Genomic DNA, 17425 nt, shown 5'->3' with positions numbered 1-17425 from the left:
CGGCTGGCTTGACCGTTAAAGGGTGCTGTAACCCCCGAAAGTACACTCCAGTCCAAACCAAAAAAAAATTATTTTCTGTGTTTGTGTATTGTGTGCGCAGTAGCCGCACGTGCATCAACAAAGTAGTGCCAAGCGTGCGCCTGTGTCATAAGTAAAGGGCCGGCTGGCTTGACCGTTAAGGGTGCTGTAACCCCCGAAAGTACACTCCAGTCCAAACCAAAAAAAAAATTATTTTCTGTGTTTGTGAATTGTGTGCGCAGTAGCCGCACGTGCATCAACAAAGTAGTGCCAAGCGTGCGCCTGTGTCATAAGTAAAGGGCCGGCTGGCTTGACCGTTAAGGGTGCTGTAACCCCCGAAAGTACACTCCAGTCCAAACCAAAAAAAAAATTATTTTCTGTGTTTGTGAATTGTGTGCGCAGTAGCCGCACGTGCATCAACAAAGTAGTGCCAAGCGTGCACCTGTGTCATAAGTAAAGGGCCGGCTGGCTTGACCGTTAAGGGTGCTGTAACCCCCGAAAGTACACTCCAGTCCAAACCAAAAAAAAAATTATTTTCTGTGTTTGTGAATTGTGTGCGCAGTAGCCGCACGTGCATCAACAAAGTAGTGCCAAGCGTGCGCCTGTGTCATAAGTAAAGGTCCGGCTGGCTTGACCGTTAAAGGGTGCTGTAACCCCCAAAGTACACTCCAGTCCAAACCAAAAAAAAAATAATTTTCTGTGTTTGTGAATTGTATGCGCAGTAGCCGCACGTGCATCAACAAAGTAGTGCCAAGCGTGCGCCTGTGTCATAAGTAAAGGGCCGGCTGGCTTGACCATTAAAGGGTGCTGTAACCCCCGAAAGTACACTCCAGTCCAAACCAAAAAAAAAATTATTTTCTGTGTTTGTGAATTGTGTGCGCAGTAGCCGCACGTGCATCAACAAAGTAGTGCCAAGCGTGCGCCTGTGTCATAAGTAAAGGTCCGGCTGGCTTGACCGTTAAAGGGTGCTGTAACCCCCAAAGTACACTCCAGTCCAAACCAAAAAAAAAATAATTTTCTGTGTTTGTGAATTGTGTGCGCAGTAGCCGCACGTGCATCAACAAAGTAGTGCCAAGCGTGCGCCTGTGTCATAAGTAAAGGGCCGGCTGGCTTGACCATTAAAGGGTGCTGTAACCCCCGAAAGTACACTCCAGTCCAAACCAAAAAAAAATTATTTTCTGTGTTTGTGAATTGTGTGCGCAGTAGCCGCACGTGCATCAACAAAGTAGTGCCAAGCGTGCACCTGTGTCATAAGTAAAGGGCCGGCTGGCTTGACCGTTAAGGGTGCTGTAACCCCCGAAAGTACACTCCAGTCCAAACCAAAAAAAAAATTATTTTCTGTGTTTGTGAATTGTGTGCGCAGTAGCCGCACGTGCATCAACAAAGTAGTGCCAAGCGTGCGCCTGTGTCATAAGTAAAGGGCCGGCTGGCTTGACCGTTAAAGGGTGCTGTAACCCCCGAAAGTACACTCCAGTCCAAACCAAAAAAAAATTATTTTCTGTGTTTGTGAATTGTGTGCGCAGTAGCCGCACGTGCATCAACAAAGTAGTGCCAAGCGTGCGCCTGTGTCATAAGTAAAGGGCCGGCTGGCTTGACCGTTAAGGGTGCTGTAACCCCCGAAAGTACACTCCAGTCCAAACCAAAAAAAAAATTATTTTCTGTGTTTGTGAATTGTGTGCGCAGTAGCCGCACGTGCATCAACAAAGTAGTGCCAAGCGTGCGCCTGTGTCATAAGTAAAGGGCCGGCTGGCTTGACCGTTAAGGGTGCTGTAACCCCCGAAAGTACACTCCAGTCCAAACCAAAAAAAAAATTATTTTCTGTGTTTGTGAATTGTGTGCGCAGTAGCCGCACGTGCATCAACAAAGTAGTGCCAAGCGTGCACCTGTGTCATAAGTAAAGGGCCGGCTGGCTTGACCGTTAAGGGTGCTGTAGCCCCCGAAAGTACACTCCAGTCCAAACCAAAAAAAAAATTATTTTCTGTGTTTGTGAATTGTGTGCGCAGTAGCCGCACGTGCATCAACAAAGTAGTGCCAAGCGTGCGCCTGTGTCATAAGTAAAGGGCCGGCTGGCTTGACCGTTAAAGGGTGCTGTAACCCCCAAAGTACACTCCAGTCCAAACCAAAAAAAAAATTATTTTCTGTGTTTGTGAATTGTGTGCGCAGTAGCCGCACGTGCATCAACAAAGTAGTGCCAAGCGTGCGCCTGTGTCATAAGTAAAGGGCCGGCTGGCTTGACCATTAAAGGGTGCTGTAACCCCCGAAAGTACACTCCAGTCCAAACCAAAAAAAAATTATTTTCTGTGTTTGTGAATTGTGTGCGCAGTAGCCGCACGTGCATCAACAAAGTAGTGCCAAGCGTGCACCTGTGTCATAAGTAAAGGGCCGGCTGGCTTGACCGTTAAGGGTGCTGTAACCCCCGAAAGTACACTCCAGTCCAAACCAAAAAAAAAATTATTTTCTGTGTTTGTGAATTGTGTGCGCAGTAGCCGCACGTGCATCAACAAAGTAGTGCCAAGCGTGCGCCTGTGTCATAAGTAAAGGGCCGGCTGGCTTGACCGTTAAAGGGTGCTGTAACCCCCAAAGTACACTCCAGTCCAAACCAAAAAAAAAATTATTTTCTGTGTTTGTGAATTGTGTGCGCAGTAGCCGCACGTGCATCAACAAAGTAGTGCCAAGCGTGCGCCTGTGTCATAAGTAAAGGGCCGGCTGGCTTGACCGTTAAAGGGTGCTGTAACCCCCGAAAGTACACTCCAGTCCAAACCAAAAAAAAATTATTTTCTGTGTTTGTGAATTGTGTGCGCAGTAGCCGCACGTGCATCAACAAAGTAGTGCCAAGCGTGCGCCTGTGTCTTAAGTAAAGGGCCGGCTGGCTTGACCGTTAAAGGGTGCTGTAACCCCCGAAAGTACACTCCAGTCCAAACCAAAAAAAATTTATTTTCTGTGTTTGTGAATTGTGTGCGCAGTAGCCGCACGTGCATCAACAAAGTAGTGCCAAGCGTGCGCCTGTGTCATAAGTAAAGGGCCGGCTGGCTTGACCGTTAAAGGGTGCTGTAACCCCCGAAAGTACACTCCAGTCCAAACCAAAAAAAAATTATTTTCTGTGTTTGTGAATTGTGTGCGCAGTAGCCGCACGTGCATCAACAAAGTAGTGCCAAGCGTGCGCCTGTGTCATAAGTAAAGGGCCGGCTGGCTTGACCGTTAAGGGTGCTGTAACCCCCGAAAGTACACTCCAGTCCAAACCAAAAAAAAATTATTTTCTGTGTTTGTGAATTGTGTGCGCAGTAGCCGCACGTGCATCAACAAAGTAGTGCCAAGCGTGCGCCTGTGTCATAAGTAAAGGGCCGGCTGGCTTGACCGTTAAAGGGTGCTGTAACCCCCGAAAGTACACTCCAGTCCAAACCAAAAAAAAATTATTTTCTGTGTTTGTGAATTGTGTGCGCAGTAGCCGCACGTGCATCAACAAAGTAGTGCCAAGCGTGCGCCTGTGTCATAAGTAAAGGGCCGGCTGGCTTGACCGTTAAAGGGTGCTGTAACCCCCGAAAGTACACTCCAGTCCAAACCAAAAAAAAATTATTTTCTGTGTTTGTGAATTGTGTGCGCAGTAGCCGCACGTGCATCAACAAAGTAGTGCCAAGCGTGCGCCTGTGTCATAAGTAAAGGGCCAGCTGGCTTGACCGTTAAGGGTGCTGTAACCCCCGAAAGTACACTCCAGTCCAAACCAAAAAAAAAATTATTTTCTGTGTTTGTGAATTGTGTGCGCAGTAGCCGCACGTGCATCAACAAAGTAGTGCCAAGCGTGCGCCTGTGTCATAAGTAAAGGGCCGGCTGGCTTGACCGTTAAAGGGTGCTGTAACCCCCGAAAGTACACTCCAGTCCAAACCAAAAAAAAAATTATTTTCTGTGTTTGTGAATTGTGTGCGCAGTAGCCGCACGTGCATCAACAAAGTAGTGCCAAGCGTGCACCTGTGTCATAAGTAAAGGGCCGGCTGGCTTGACCGTTAAGGGTGCTGTAACCCCCGAAAGTACACTCCAGTCCAAACCAAAAAAAAAATAATTTTCTGTGTTTGTGAATTGTGTGCGCAGTAGCCGCACGTGCATCAACAAAGTAGTGCCAAGCGTGCGCCTGTGTCATAAGTAAAGGGCTGGCTGGCTTGACCGTTAAAGGGTGCTGTAACCCCCGAAAGTACACTCCAGTCCAAACCAAAAAAAAATTATTTTCTGTGTTTGTGAATTGTGTGCGCAGTAGCCGCACGTGCATCAACAAAGTAGTGCCAAGCGTGCGCCTGTGTCATAAGTAAAGGGCCGGCTGGCTTGACCGTTAAAGGGTGCTGTAACCCACAAAGTACACTCCAGTCCAAACCAAAAAAAAAATTATTTTCTGTGTTTAGCCGCCCGTATATATCAAATCGATATAACATAAATGGAGGACCAAACTTTCTCCGATAAAAATAAAATAGAGAAAGATCAAGAACCACTTCCTCCTAGTGCTGAAGCTGCTGCCACTAGTCATGACATAGACGATAACATGCCATCAACGTCGTCTGCCAAGGCCGATGCCCAATGTCATAGTAGAGGGCACATACAATCCCAAATGGCAAAGTTCAGGAAAATGACCTTGAAAAAGACATTTAAATCAGCTGAAGAGAAACGTAAACTTGCCAATATGCCATTTACGACACGGAGTGGCAAGGAACGGCTAAGGTCGATCCCTAGTATGTTCATGACTAGTGGTTCAGCTTCACATGACGATGGAAGCCCTCCTCCCACTAAAAAAATCAAAAGAGTTAAGCTGGCAAAAGCACAGCGAAGAACTGTGCTTTCTAAGAAGATATCACAAATCCCCAAGGAGAGTCCAAGTGTGGTGGTGGTTGCCATGCCTGACCTTCCCAGCACTGGACGGGAAGAGGTGGCTCTTTCCACCATTTGCACGCCCCCTGCAAGTGCTGAAAGGAGCACCCACAGTCCACTTGCTGATATGCAAATTGAAGATGTCACTGTTGAAGTACAACAGGATGAGGATACTGGTGTAGCTGGCGCTGAGGAGGAAGTTGGCGAGGAGGATTCTGATGGTGATGTGGTTTGTTTAAATCAGGCTCCGGGGGAGACAGTTGTTGTCCGTGGGATGAAAAAGCCCATCACGGTCATGCCTGGGCAGAAGACCAAACATTCCACCTCTTTGGTCTGGCAATATTTCTATCCAAATCCGGACAACAACTGTCTTGCCATATGTACCATATGTAAAGGTGAAATAAGTAGGGGTAGGGACGTCAACCACCTAGGAACATCCTCCCTTATACGGCACCTGCAGCGCGTTCATAAAAAGTTACTGTCAAGTTCAGAAACTTTGGCTAAGACCGTAAGCAGTCCAGGGACACCTAAATCCCGTTGTCCTGTTGTTTCCAAGCGCCTGCAAACCACACCGTCAACTCCCTCCTCGTCAATTTCCTCCTTAGTCAGGATCGGAAGTAGTCCTGCAGGCCATGTCACTGGCATGACTGACTCTCCTATCCGGGATTCCTCTGGAGGATCCTGCATTGCTACGCCTACTGCTGCCGCTGCTGCTGTTGCTGCTGCTGGGAGTCGTTCATCATCCCAGAGAGGAAGTAGGAACACCACTACTTTTACTAAACAATTGACCCTCCAACAGTCCTTAGCGAGGAGGATGAAGTACGACAGCAGTCATCCTGAAGCAAAACGTATAACTGAGGCCTTGACTGCTATGTTGGTGTTAGACGTGCGTCCGGTATCCGCCATTAGTGCAGTGGGATTTAGACAATTGATGGAGGTAGTGTGTCCCCGGTTCCAAATCCCGTCTAGATTCCACTTCACTAGGCAGGCGATACCGAGACTGTACAGAAACGTCAGAAAAAGTGTCCTCAGTGTCCTGAAAAATGCCGTTGTACACAATGTCCACTTAACCACGGACATGTGGACAAGTGGAACAGGGCAGACTAAGGACTATATGACTGTGACAGCCCACTGGGTAGATGTATCACCTTACGCAGCAACAGCAGCAGCATCACCAGTAGCAGCATCTCAGAAATGCCAGCTCGTTACAAGGCAGGCTACGCTGTGTATCACCGGTTTCAGTAAGAGGCACACCGCCGACAACCTCTTAGAGAAACTGAGGGAAATCATCGCCCAGTGGCTTACCCCACTTAGACTCTCCTGGGGATTTGTGATATCTGACAACGCCACCAATATTGTGCGGGCATTACATCTGGGCAAATTCCAGCACGTCCCATGTTTTGCTCACACAATAAACTTGGTGGTGCAGAATTTTCTGAAAAGCGACAGGGGCGTGCAGGAGACGCTTTGGGTGGCCCGAAAAATTTCTGGCCACTTTCGCCATTCAGCGACTGCGTGCCGAAGACTGGAGCGCCAGCAAACACTCTTGAACCTGCCCCGCCATCACCTGAAGCAAGAGGTTGTGACGCGGTGGAACTCAACCCTCTATATGCTTCAGAGGATGGAGGAGCAGCAAAAGGCCATACAAGCCTATACATCCACCTATGACATAGGCAAAGGAGGGGGTATGCACCTGACTCAAGCGCAGTGGAGAATGATTTCCGTGTTGTGCAAGGTTCTCCAGCCCTTCGAACTTGCCACACGTGAAGTCAGTTCAGACACTGCCAACTTGAGTCAGGTCATTCCCCTCATCAGGCTTTTGCAGAAGCAGCTGGAGAAAGTGAAGGAGGAGCTAAGATGGAGCGATTCCGCTCGGCATGTGGGACTTGTGGATGAAGCCCTTCATTCGCTTTGCCAGGATTCCAGGGTGGTCAATCTGTTGAAATCAGACCACTACGTTTTGGCCACCGTGCTCGATCCTAGGTTTAAAGCCTATGTGGTGTCTCTCTTTCCGGCCGACACAAGCCTGCAGAGGTGCAAAGACCTGCTGGTGAACACACTGTCAGCTGAAGCGGAACGTGACACGTCAACGGCTCCTTCTTCATTTTCTCCTGCAACTGGGGCTGCCAGGAAAAAACTTAGGTATCCTAAGCAACCCGCTGGCGGTGATGCAGGGCAGGCAGGACCAAGTTTGGACATCTGGTCCGGACTGAAGGACCTGGCAACAATTTCTGACATGTCTACTGTCACTGCATATGATACTGTCACCATTGACAGAATGGTGGAGGATTACATCGGTGACAGCATCCAAGTAGGCATGGCAGACAGTCCATACCTGTACTGGCAGGAAAAAGAGGCAATTTGGAGGCCCCTGTACAAACTGGCTCTATTTTACCTGAGTTGCCCCCCCTCCAGTGTGTACTCCGAAAGAGTGTTTAGTGCAGCCGGGAACCTTGTCAGCGAAAGGCGTAGGAGGTTGCTTCCACAGAATGTGGAGAAGATGATGTTCATCAAAATGAATTATCAGCTCTTCCAGGGAGACCAGCCTCCAGAAGGTACAGAGGGACCTGTGGTGGTGGATTCAAGTGGGGACGAGTTAATACTTTGTGAGGATGAGGATGTACACACTGAAGAGGGTGAGGAATCGGTGGATGAGGAGGATGAGGATGACATCTTGCCTCCATAGAGCCAGTTTGTGCAGGGACACATTAATTGCCAGCTTGTTTTGTGGGGGCCCAAACGAACCAATCATTTCAGCCACAGTTGTGTGGCAGACCCTGGCGCTGAAATGATTGGTTTGTTAAAGTGTGCATGTCCTGTTTATACAACATAAGGGTGGGTGGGAGGGCCCAAGGACAATTCCATCTTGCACCTCTTTTTTTTCTTTGCATTATGTACAGTTTGGGGCCTAGTTTTTCAAACTGCCATCCTGTCTGCCACTGCAGTTTCACGCCTAGATGGGTCACGTGTTTGTGCCGCCCACTCGTGTCGCTTAGCATAGTCATCCAGCTACCTCGGTGCAACGTTTTGGACATAAAAACACTATTGTGAGGTGTGAGGTGTTCAGAATAGACTGGAAATGAGTGGAAATTAAGGTTATTGAGGTTAATAATAGCATAGGAGCAGAAAAACCTACAAATTCTGTGATTTTAGCTGTTTTTATGCTTTTTTAAAAAAAAATACAGATCCAAAACACAAAACCCAGAACCCAAAACACGGAAGGGTGGTTTTGGCAAAACCAATCCAGATCCAAAACACGAAGAAAGATCCAGATCCAAAACCAAAACACAAAACACGAAAAGTGGCCGGTGCACACCCCTAATACATACCATACCCATCAATAAGCACACATACATATCCTATCCATCAATAAGCACACATACATATCACATCCATCAATAAGCACACATACATACCCTATCCATCAATAAGCACACATACCTATCCTATCCATCAATAAGCACACATACATACCATATCCATCAATAAGCACACATACATACCATATCCATCAATAAGCACACATACATACCATATCCATCAATAAGCACACATACCTATCCTATCCATCAATAAGCACACATACCTATCCTATCCATCAATAAGCACACATACATATCCTATCCATCAATAAGCACACATACATATCCTATCCATCAATAAGCACACATACCTATCCTATCCATCAATAAGCACACGTACATATCATATCCATCAATAAGCACACATACTGTACATATCATATCCATCAATAAGCACACATACTGTACATATCATATCCATCAATAAGCACACATACATACCATACCCATCAATAAGCACACATAAATATTAGACATTCTGTAATTGTGTATAAAATAATTACTTTGTAGTGATCATATTTAATCATTAACAATATATCCCCTAATGGGTAAAATAGGCAGGTTTAGCAGTTAGTACATTCACTCCCTTTCTTCATTAATTCATTTCTGTAGTAGCTCTATATGCAACCAACATACACATAAATTAGAATTTAAACACTATAATGCTTCTAAAACCGGTTTTGATAAATGTTGCAGATATAGTATATATTATTATTATTATTATTATTATTATCCTTTATTTATATGGCGCCACAAAGGTTCCGCAGCGCCTTACACAGTACATAAATGAGCACACAAGAAAAACAGTTAATAGTAATACAAAACAATGCAGGACATATACATATACAGGACAGATATATTCTCGATATACTTTTGTTATATAAGAGATAGTTTGTTTTATCTCTGCCTTTCTCTCAACCATAAATGCCAGCAATTCAGTATAATGTATTAGAAACAAATAATAGACAATAAATAAATGGCACATCTAGTCATGTATACAATGTTGCAGCCCCTGTCTCCTGTGATTATTATTTATACTTCATGGAAAAACAACTGGGGGAAATACATAAACACTGCTATAAATAAATGAGCTGGCAGCCAAAAACCAAAGAGGTTCAAAAAGGACAGATAAATGGTTAGGTACGGTGTGAGGGTCCAGTTCCTTCTGCTTTCCCAGGTCTTTAAATTAAGTGAACCTGGGATGAGAGAGGAACACACGGCAACACCATTGGAAACAGAAGGGAGTCGTGGGGGACAGTGCGCCCATGTATGGTGTTAGGCGGACCCTGTTACGATATAGATTTTGGTGCCCCTTGTTGAAATAAAGCCTCATATTTCGGTGTGTGAAATATCGGGAGTGCATGTAATAATGTACCAATGATAAAATGGAAGCTATAGATCAAAATACCAGCTTTATATACACATGGCTATAATTTAATACTATACTCGGTGGCGTCTCTAAGATTGGTGTAACCGAGTGTAGTAACTAATGCTGTCACCCCACATGGACCTTTTCCTGCATCAGAAAATACAGAATCCTTATTAATAATATACAATGGACCCAAAAGAGGGAAAAAAAAAAACACACACATTAACCTCCACTGTGTGGGGCCCCACATGATAAAAAAACACATACGTAGGCCCCCACATAAAAATAATAAAGCACATTGGGCCTGATTCAGACCCGGTCGCAAGCGCTGAGCGATCGCAACTGGGTCAATGGTGGCCCAGAGTGCATGCGCACGACGGAGCCGGCTCCGTCATGCGCATGCCTGAGACCCGGATAGCGACGGGTAATCTGTCACTCCGGGTCTCATACCAAAGGGGGCGTGCTGTCGATGTTGAGTGACAGCACGCCCCCTTAGGTGGGTGGGCCGGGGGAGTGGCTGCCCAAACGGAGGCGTTCCCATGTGAACGCCTCCGGTTGGGGCCGGCCCCACTGACATCACTTGATGTCAGTGGGAGAGATTTTGGCTCTGTTAGAGCCGAAATCACTCTGGGGTTTGCGGCAACGAGACCTTACCACAAGGGTCTCATCGCAAGCCCGATGGTCGCGATGATTTTGACCATTGCGACCATCTTCCTGGCCGCTTGCTATAGCTGTGGGTGGTCACCCACAACTATGCGAGCGGCCAGGAGGCCGTTCTAAAAAAAAAAAGACTGGCCCTGATTCAGAGCGAGCGCTCTGTCAGAGCGACCAGCTCTGAATCAGGGCCATAGGCTCCACATTAAAAAAAATCAAAACACATTCTGCCCCCATGTGAAAATAAAACAGATATCACTTTGCAGAAAAAAAAAACCGCACATAGATCCCCACATGAGAAAACACCACACACATTAGCATCCACATAAAAGTAATAAAACATATAGGATTTGCATGAAAAAAAAAACACACACATAGGCCCTACATGAAAATAATTAAACACACTCATAGACACACACACATAGACCGCCACATAAAAATGTATGAAGTGTTAAAGGACCCCTATACAGCAGGACCACCCTGGGTGTTAAGCTACAAATACACCCTAAGAAACATATTCAGGGAGAGGGAGACAGCCAGTGGGTGACAGGGAGAGGGTGACAGCACTAGGTAACAGGGAGTGGGTGACAGAGAGAGGGTGAGAGGAAGAAGGTGACAGGTAGAGGATGATGACAGGGTGAGGGTGACGGAGAGAATGACGACAGCGTGAGGGCGACAGCACACTGCACGACAGACAGAGGGTGACAGGGAAAGAGTGATGACGGAGAGGGTGAAAGCACTAGGTGACAGGGAAAGGGTGACGACAGGGAAAGGGTGACGACAGGGAAAGAGTGACAGTACTGGGTGACGGAGAGAGGGTGACAAAGGGTGACAGGGAGAGGGTGACAGCAGTGGGTGATGCCAAGAGACAGTGAAAGCAGTGGGTGACAGGAAGAAAATAAACAATGGGTGAAAGGGACAGGGTGATGACAGGCAGAGGGAGACAACCAGTGGGTGACAGGGAGAGGAAGACTGCCAGTGGGTGACAGGGAGAGGGTGACGACAGAGTGAGAGCAACCGCACTAGGTGACAGGGAGAGAGTGATGACAGGGAGAGGGTGACAGAACTAGGTGACAGAGGGTGATGACAGAGTGACCAATGGGTGAAAGGGATAGGGTGACGGCAGGCAGAGGGAGACAACCAGTGGGTGACAGGGAGAGGGTGACGACAGAGTGAGGGCAACCGCACTAGGTGACAGGGGGAGGGAGACGACAGGGAGAGGGTGACAGCACTAGGTGACAGAGGGTGACAGCACTATATGACAGAGGGTGACGACAGGGAGAGGGTGACAGCACTAGGTGACAGAGGGTGACAGCACTATATGACAGAGGGTGATGACAGGGAGAGGGTGACAGCACTAGGTGACAGAGGGTGACAGCACTATATGACAGAGGGTGACGACAGGGAGAGGGTGGCAGTACTAGGTGACAGAGGGTGACAGCACTATTTGACAGAGGGTGACGACAGGGAGAGGGTGACAACAGGGAGAGGGTGATGACAGGGAGAGGGTGACAACAGGGAGAGGGTGATGACAGGGAGAGGGTGGCAGTACTAGGTGACAGGGAGAGGGTGGCAGTACTAGGTGACAGGGAGAGGGTGACGCCAGGAGACGGTGACAGCTGTGGGTGACAGGGAAAGAAAGAATGACCAATGGGTGACAGTGACAGGGTGATGACAGGAAGAGGGTGACGGCCAGTGCATGATAAATACAAAAGAAATTAAATTGTCTTACCTGGGACTGCAGCGCGTGGATGGCTCCTCCTAACCTTGGAATTCACGCCGAGGATGGTCACGAGTTCGTGATGTTAGATCCTCGGCGTCCAAGCAGCAGCACAGCCAGAGGAATCTGGGGTTGGAGGGGAGGAGTGGGGAGAGCGTGGCCCCTCCTCCTCTACCAGCCGGACACAGACTCTTAAGCTGTGTCACTCTGAGGGGGAGGAGCTCAGGAGAGGGGAGGAGAAGAGAGCGGCCACTCCTCCACCTCCAGTCATGCCCGGCCTGCTGTAAATCAACAAAGTATGGGCCGATGTTCCGGCAGCAGCGTTAGCTGGCTGCCGCTGCGCAGTGGCATATGAGTCAGTGTGACTCATTGTAACTCCGGCGGCTTTGGGGGACAGCAGCACAGCGTCGGGACAGGTGACACCCTTACAACTTGGCGCCGTACGCGGCTGCGTACCCGGCGTAATGGGCCGGCCGGCCCTGGTCGGATGCACCATCGGGGTAAGTCGCGACCCATTTGAAAGAGAAATACCCGACTTGAAGAGAATCCGTCTCAGAGGAGCCTGCTGCCTGCCGCAAACACTCTCCCCCTGCCGCGGGGAAGTGTCAGAGAGACAGTACGCACGTTTCACCACAGTCGGGCTTGTTCACCTGACTACAGTATACCCTTCCGCAAGCACTGCGATCACTTCAGTGTGAAATACAACCAGGTGACGTATACAATGACGCTGTCTGTTAATTATGCACGCCTCTGAATCGGCGTTGAAACACTCAGGCACGCCTGCATTCATAGCTCCACTCCCCCGTTTCTAGTGGCCTGCCCTTGTTACGACTCACAAATGGCTTCTCCTGTCACTCATTCAACTGGGCTGTCTATGCTGGGATGCGAGCGCTTCCTGATCTTTCACAGAGGTTCATGCATGCGCATTGCGATACACAGGGCCGTAGCTAGGGTAGTGCGGCCGGTGCCATCGCACAGGGCACCACAGGGCAGGGGGTGCTGTTTGGGCCTGTCTAATTTCTGTTTATTATCATTCTTGCTTGTAGCTTCCTCTTATTTCATCCCCCAGCATCTCCTGGCCTCTCCTATCTCTTCCCTGGCCCTTCCCCATGAAGCCATGGCCCTTTTTTGGGTGCATTATGTCCCTTTGAAAAATAAGGGGGGCGCCAATGCTCTTTCTGGCACAGGGCTCCAGAAAGTCTAGTTACGGCTCTGGCAATACATACGCATGCGCAGATTGCAAATATCGGCACGTTACGAGCGATTGCGTCCTAGTGAGCGGGTCTGAATCAGCTCCACAGTGCGCAATGCATCAGTGATGCCATTAGTGTGGATCACGGCAGTAATTAGGGCTGTACAAGAGGAGTAACTGCCCACGGTACAAAGCTAAAGGGGATGCACATAGAAGTGAATGCAATAGGACAGTTTGGTTGCAGCTGAGGGCTAGGGGGCATCAGATTTTGTACTTGATCTAAATGCTAAAATGTCTAGTTTACAATGCACATATGATGTAGTCAAACTAATAGATTGTCACAATCCTGTGCCTACATACCTAAGAGTGAGAACGAATGTTTATGACAGTCTCCAGCCAGCATGTAACTGCAGTCTCCAATGAAATCATAGAATGTTCCGTCAAATGTTCTAATGTGGCTTTCTCCAAAAAGACTGCATCTCGAAAGCAATGACCAGTCTGGTTTTCCAAACACATCCAGAGGTGTTCCTACAAAAGGTCAAAATATCAAGTATTACTCCATGTAAAGAAATGCAAAAATTCATAGGAGAATAATAGGGCACATTTGTGCAAACTGGTGCATGGGATAGAGATGCTGTAAACCACAGCCACCAACTCTGTTCCAAATGCAATTTCTTTATAATAGTGTCAATAAAATGCAAATGTCTAATTGGTTACTACTGGACTAGTTTTTAAAAAATGACCCACACCCAAAATTTGGGGTTACCTAGAGCTGGAATTTTGCCATGCACCAGGTGCTAGTGCTCCCACTTTCTATGGATAAAGGCCTTGCTCAGTTTTGAGTCAAGGCTCTAAATACAGTTACTGACAATATTGTAGCCATTGGTCTGTTCCGAGAACATGAATGTCCTGCTCATCTACTTATCAAACCTAATAATTCATCAGTTGAAATCCCATAGCTCGCTTTAATTTGTCACGATACAGAAATATATTTTGAAGGTGTCACACAATGTTACAAACCAACTAATAATAACCAAAACAGAGGTCAAATGTTGATTAGAACAGATCCTAGATCTATTATATAATATTACCTGTTATAAATTTCAGTAGACCATTTAGCGACACTGATATTTAATATTTGTCAGACTCTTTGAACATACAGATGTTTCCTCAGTCCCCAATCCTTTTTGCGTGAGATACATAGCGCAACTTGACTGTCCCGCCATGAGTAGCAAGTCCCAGACTTTCATACGTTTTCCTGAATTTAGCATCAGAACTGCATACAAAGGGCCTCATTTATAAACAAGTTTTATCATTCACAACGTGTGATAAAGCTCATTGCCTCTGATAATGGTGCACCAGCCAATCAGCTCCCAACTGTCATCTGTTTGAAAAATGACAGTTGGGAGCGGATTGGCTGGAGCATCATTTATCATACACAACGAGTTTTATCACTCATTGTGAGTGATAAAACCCGTTAATAAATGAGGCCCAAAGTCGCTTATTAATTTCCTGGCCACTTAGGATCATTATTTTTGTTGCAAAGGAATTGGTATTAAGTCATATATTAAGCAATTACAGCGTGACGTGATTTTGCATGGCGCCACTCTCTCGTATAGGTCCTCAGTCTTTTGCCTTTTTATCCAGATTACAGTCTGAATTGCACAAAGCAGCTGCATGCAATGCCAATGCCAGTGTCCATGGCACCCGTGCATTGTAATTTTGTCAGATTAGTGACGCGAATAAAACGCATATTTTATATAAAAGTGTATGATGTGATGTATGGCGTGGCTTTGTCACTAATATCCCTTTCACACTGCCAGCAATAACCCGGATCAGTTCACGTGAATGCACAGCAACCCGGGTTATTGTGCAGTGTGAAAGGGCCCAGTTGAAATAACCCAGGTCAAGCGACCCAGCATTTCAACCCGGGTAACCAGCAGGGTAGAACATGGGTTCCCACCCGTTCAAGTTGCAGTGTGAATGGGTAACCTGGGTCAATGTGACCTGGGACCCGTTCACAGCATAGGAAGAGCCAGCACTTGGAGATGATGTCATCTGCATGCGCCAGCTCTGTGTGTGACGGCGGTGATGTCTTCGAACCAGCAATAAGCAGGGTCGGGCTGCGAGTCTGAAAAGGGTCTCAGCCGGGTCGCAGCCGGGATGGACTCGTGTACAAAATCCTGGGTGCGACCTGGCATTCCAGTGGGAAAGGAGTTGATGTATAAAGCAATGAAAACAGTGGAGAAGTGGACCAGTGGAGATGTTGCCCATAGCAGCGAATCAGCTTTGAGGAAGCATTTAGTACACTCTATAAAATGATAGGTAGATGCTGATTGGTTGCTATGGGCAACTTCTCCATTGGTCCAATTCTCCAGTATTTTCACTGCTTGATATATCAACCTGAAAGTTTGTAGTGTGCCAAACAGGGCTATTAGCCGTTATTTTAGGATAGTTGTATGTGAACTTATCTATGGTCAACTCAAATTGCAACCACAATAAATGAATTAGAATAGAAAAAAAAATACTAAATGGCAGAAAAGAGCATCTACACTACATACAGTAGACAAACAGGAATCATAGTATTTCATGAGAGAAGGTGGGATTGCCAATAAGTAGACATGTTAAATCTAGCATAGCAAGTGTTTGGATAAAACTCATTACAGAGATATAGGTGCTACAGTTTAAAAAGGTAGGAGAATTGCAACCAAAATGACAGTACATTCTTGATATTAGTTGGGTAATTAGAATAATATTTTCTGATATTAGTTGGGTAATTAGAATTATATTTCTGATTAGTTGGGTAATAATTATTATACCAAACTTTCTGGAAGTCTCGTTAATTACTTCCAGAAAGAGACCTGGGCAGTGTACAGTGAGTGCGAATGTTGTTCTAGCAAAAGTATTTAGCTTTCATTAATTTTCACTTGTTATAATGATACTTCACTTACCTGGCGGGAGACAGCAGATCACCACCAAAACGATCAGCTGCAGGTAACTCATCTGTGTGATACACATATATTACACATTATTTGGCATAAAAAATAGCACAAGTTTACATGATAATGATAATCACCTCATTGTAATGGCTAAATAAAATAAAATCGACTTACTGATGATTAATGGCTCTAATGAGCTGCAATCTGTTACTAAAGTGCAATTTATCAATAATGACAGCAGTATATTTATTGAAGATGGTGGTTACAGACACAACACAAGTTATTTTAGGTGGCAGAAATAATTAAATAAAATACAACACTGTGTAAATGCCACTTATTACATTGTTAGCAGTGTCCATTGTTACTTGTTAAATTAAAATTGAGTTCCTTTTAAATATGGTATTCAAACTGACAATTCTAATTATTGATTGCTATAATTCAGAAGATTTAAAATGTAATTGTTAAAATTCATAATTAAGTTAAATAAATTATGTATATACAAATAGTGACAAATTTTGTAAACAGCAATTAAAAAAGGACAATGCAGAAAGTCTGAAAACTACAATATAATAAATATTTAGTAAAAAAATATATATATATATTTATTACTGATGCATGCACCAAAATTTTGAAAATTAAATGTTTCTATTATTATTATTTTTCTTAATTTGTATTATTATTATTATTAGCACAAACTGTTCACACAGGGAAATTTGTAAAATGTACAGATATACACTAACAAAGAAGACAGGTCATAAGGCAGTCAAAATGTCTACGCTAAAAGTAGACATTTTATATATATATATATATATATATATATATATATGTATATATATATATATGGTAGTTTAGTTTTAGTAGTTGGACATTTATCTAATTTACATGTATGTTTAAGAATCTCACTTTTAAGAAACTCACTTTTTTTGAGATGACAAATTCCCAAACCGATTGTTGGAGGTCTCAATGTTCAGCATCCCATGACTCCTGTATTCCTTCACTGCTGGAAAGAAGTACAGGCACCTAGAAGTTTGACATCTTATGTATACTTATGGCAGGAACTTTTGTTCATTAAAAGGAAAGATAAATGGTGAGTGTTACATCCGCCAGAATCTAAACACAATGGTGTAAAGCTGCTATCAGGAAAATCAGTTGGCTTAATTACAAGACATGGACAATGAAAGGAAACGACTGAAAAAAAAAAAAACATTTGTGAGTGATTTAGACTCTTATTGGTTTTATGTTGGAATTCAGTTCTTAATACCGATGAGCAAACAAAAGAAGACATACATGTGGCTTTGACAGGTCAATATTGATGATTTCATT

At 45.5% G+C, this 17425-nt stretch overlaps 1 protein-coding gene across 1 annotated transcript in view; it reads right to left on the bottom strand.

The window, feature by feature from the left end:
- The window catches only part of VWF (von Willebrand factor), a 304519-nt gene extending 287464 nt beyond the window's left edge, over positions 1-17055 (bottom strand). Inside the window, exons 1-3 of the mRNA XM_088478900.1 lie at positions 17021-17055; positions 16115-16166; positions 13524-13691 (exon numbers count right to left, since the gene is read on the bottom strand). Of these exons, the coding sequence (XP_088335026.1) occupies positions 13524-13691; positions 16115-16166 (220 nt within the window). The 5' untranslated portion in view covers positions 17021-17055. The remainder of the gene's footprint in view (positions 1-13523; positions 13692-16114; positions 16167-17020) is intronic.
- Between the last annotated feature and the right edge of the window lie 370 nt (positions 17056-17425).

The sequence above is a fragment of the Taudactylus pleione genome, unplaced genomic scaffold, assembly GCF_031769625.1.
Source record: "Taudactylus pleione unplaced genomic scaffold, aTauple2 ptg000225l, whole genome shotgun sequence".
In the NCBI taxonomy this organism is placed as follows: domain Eukaryota; kingdom Metazoa; phylum Chordata; class Amphibia; order Anura; family Myobatrachidae; genus Taudactylus; species Taudactylus pleione.
The sequence above is the reverse complement of the archived record's forward strand: the minus strand, read 5'-3'. Positions and strand labels throughout refer to the sequence as shown.